Source organism: Aegilops tauschii, chromosome 5 (genome assembly GCF_002575655.3).
Source record: "Aegilops tauschii subsp. strangulata cultivar AL8/78 chromosome 5, Aet v6.0, whole genome shotgun sequence".
NCBI classification, from domain to species: Eukaryota; Viridiplantae; Streptophyta; class Magnoliopsida; order Poales; family Poaceae; genus Aegilops; species Aegilops tauschii.
Window position 1 is genome coordinate 581781658 of NC_053039.3, and position 2274 is coordinate 581783931.

Genomic DNA, 2274 nt, shown 5'->3' on the forward strand with positions numbered 1-2274 from the left:
TCGACATGCTCGGCACCGTCTGGCCGTCCCTCGTCACTCGCCGGCACGCCCACAAGGGCGAGGTGGACACAAGCAACTCCTCCTCGTGCCTGCAATCCTGGAGCGGAATCGTGTTACTTTCTAGTCATATGGCGAGAAAGTGATACAATAAGAAGAAAACAATCAAAACGTGCGTCTCTCTAGCTTGCTAGTGCCACAAGCTGAAGCTTGTACAAAAACCACTGCTGAGAGGAAGCCAGCCTTGTGTTGATATGGCTATATAAGCTGCTGGGGAATACACAACTACACAAGGCTGGCAAACACCACGAGAAGTCCATTACCTGCATTTCTTAATACAGTACTAAATAAAAATGTTGAGTCTCGCTTGGACTCGTCGCGGCGACGCGGAGGCACCACCCACCCCAACCCCAACCTGGGGTGGCTGCTCTCTCCATGGACTCGACATTGAGGTGGTGAGGGAGAAGGACACTGTCCCTGGCGGCAACGGCAACGGGCTAGTTGCAATCCCTTCGTATTTTTGGGGCGCCCGGCTGGCGAAGCGGCAAGATGGAGGCTTCCCCTTGTACACGGGCTACTCGGCGGCGAGGGCCTTGGTCGGCAAGGGGGCGGGGGCCATGGCGGATCTGAGAAGGCTGTCTCGCGAGGCGGAAGACATGCTGGCGGAGATGTTTGCTAGCATTAGCAGTGATGGCGGAGGCGACGCGGCACGGCCCAGGGTGGTGCAACTGCGACTGTCGCCGGAGCTGGCGCTGTGGAAAAGCACGCAGCACGCAATCGGCAACGTGTTGCCCACTAAGGGCGCCGGGCTGGTCCAAGCCACGCCGCAGGTTCTCGCCTTGCTGGGCGCCGCCGACTGGCCTGAGGCGATGACAACAACCAACGCCCTATCTGGTAGCGGCATGGCGAACCTGCTGATTGGCGCCTCCGACGTGCGCACCCTCTTCTCCAACTACGTGGTGGACATGGCATTTTATTACGAGCACGGGTACCACAAGGTGTTCCCCTCCTTCAGCCGCCTCCTGCGCGACGGGCTCGCCGACGCCCGCTCGCTACGAACCCCTGGTGGCCAGCAGCGACGCGAGGCCGTCGCCATCGGCGCGTCCTACATCCGAGCCAAGATCGCATTGGAGGCGGCGCACAGGACGCTCCTCAAGGACCGGTCGGGGCAGATGGACCGCCACGCCGCCCAGGTCATGTCCCTGTGCGAGAGCAGCATCCTCGGCATGGGGGCTGAGGCCATAGCCCGGGGCTTCGATGTCGGCGCCGTCACGAGCGACCTCGTCTTCAGCTCGCCCGGCACCGATGTCATCGATGTGGGCAGTGACCTGGTAAACTCCGAGGTCATGAACTCGTTCCTCAACGTGGCCGACATCGCCGCCACAGGCGTGGTGAGCGAGACGGCGCTGCGGGCCATCTACGACGCCTACGCTGCCACGGGAGCTCGGATGTACACTCAGAGGTGGCACGAGCATGTGGCCCGGATGTGCATCACCTTGTACACTTGGCACCTGCACAACGACCGGCACATGTTCCTCCGCCGTGCCCTCCTAGGATGGCCCAAGGCCCGCAAGTCCCCGGCGCGGCCCCAGCGAGAGGCCGACTTCGACGAGGTCTTCGACACCGACTTTCATACCACCGGCTTCAGCAGGCCCCTTGACGCTGAGTATGCCTGCAATGGGGAAGAAACCTGCGACCACGTCCGGCGCTTCCTCAAAGTAAAAGGAGACCAAGACCACCTGCTGGCCGCCCTTTGGTCGTCCATTGTCACCGGTCCGCTGGAGTACGTCCGGAAGGGCGAGGTGGACGAGCAGCGTGAGAAACACCTCATTGAATCCTCGCGCCTGCAAATGGTCCAGCTCTTCTCCAAGGGCCTCATCGACGAAATGGTTTGGCTCGTCGCCCATGCAAGCCACCATGCCTGGCAGGTGAACTATCTGTTTGAGGCCGCCATGTTTGGCAGCATACTGGACGGGGGCGAGTTGATAGGCAAGCTCGATCGGGCGGAATAGGCTGTCAACATGCATCCATCTTAATTATATTCGGCCGGCCGGCCTGCTGCTGTGATCGATCCGAACGAACGTCCTTAATTCTGCATGCATGCATGTTTTCCTTTTTAATTCTATATTTTCTTTCTTCTTTGGGAATCCCCTTTCTTTCCAATCATACGATGACATTCAACTTTTTTCCATTTCATTCATCCCAAACTCAAAATATTATGTATGTATGTATGTTACTTACAGTTTATATACGTGCATCTACTCCTATTTAATTTAC

At 58.4% G+C, this 2274-nt stretch overlaps 1 protein-coding gene across 1 annotated transcript; it reads left to right on the top strand.

Annotated features, from left to right (window-relative positions):
• Positions 1-210: 210 nt before the first annotated feature.
• Positions 211-2062, top strand: LOC109749516 (uncharacterized). The gene has a single exon (XM_020308465.4). It carries the CDS (start codon positions 351-353, stop codon positions 2007-2009), a length of 1659 nt encoding a protein of 552 aa, XP_020164054.2. The 5' UTR covers positions 211-350; the 3' UTR covers positions 2010-2062.
• The last annotated feature ends 212 nt before the right edge of the window (positions 2063-2274 follow it).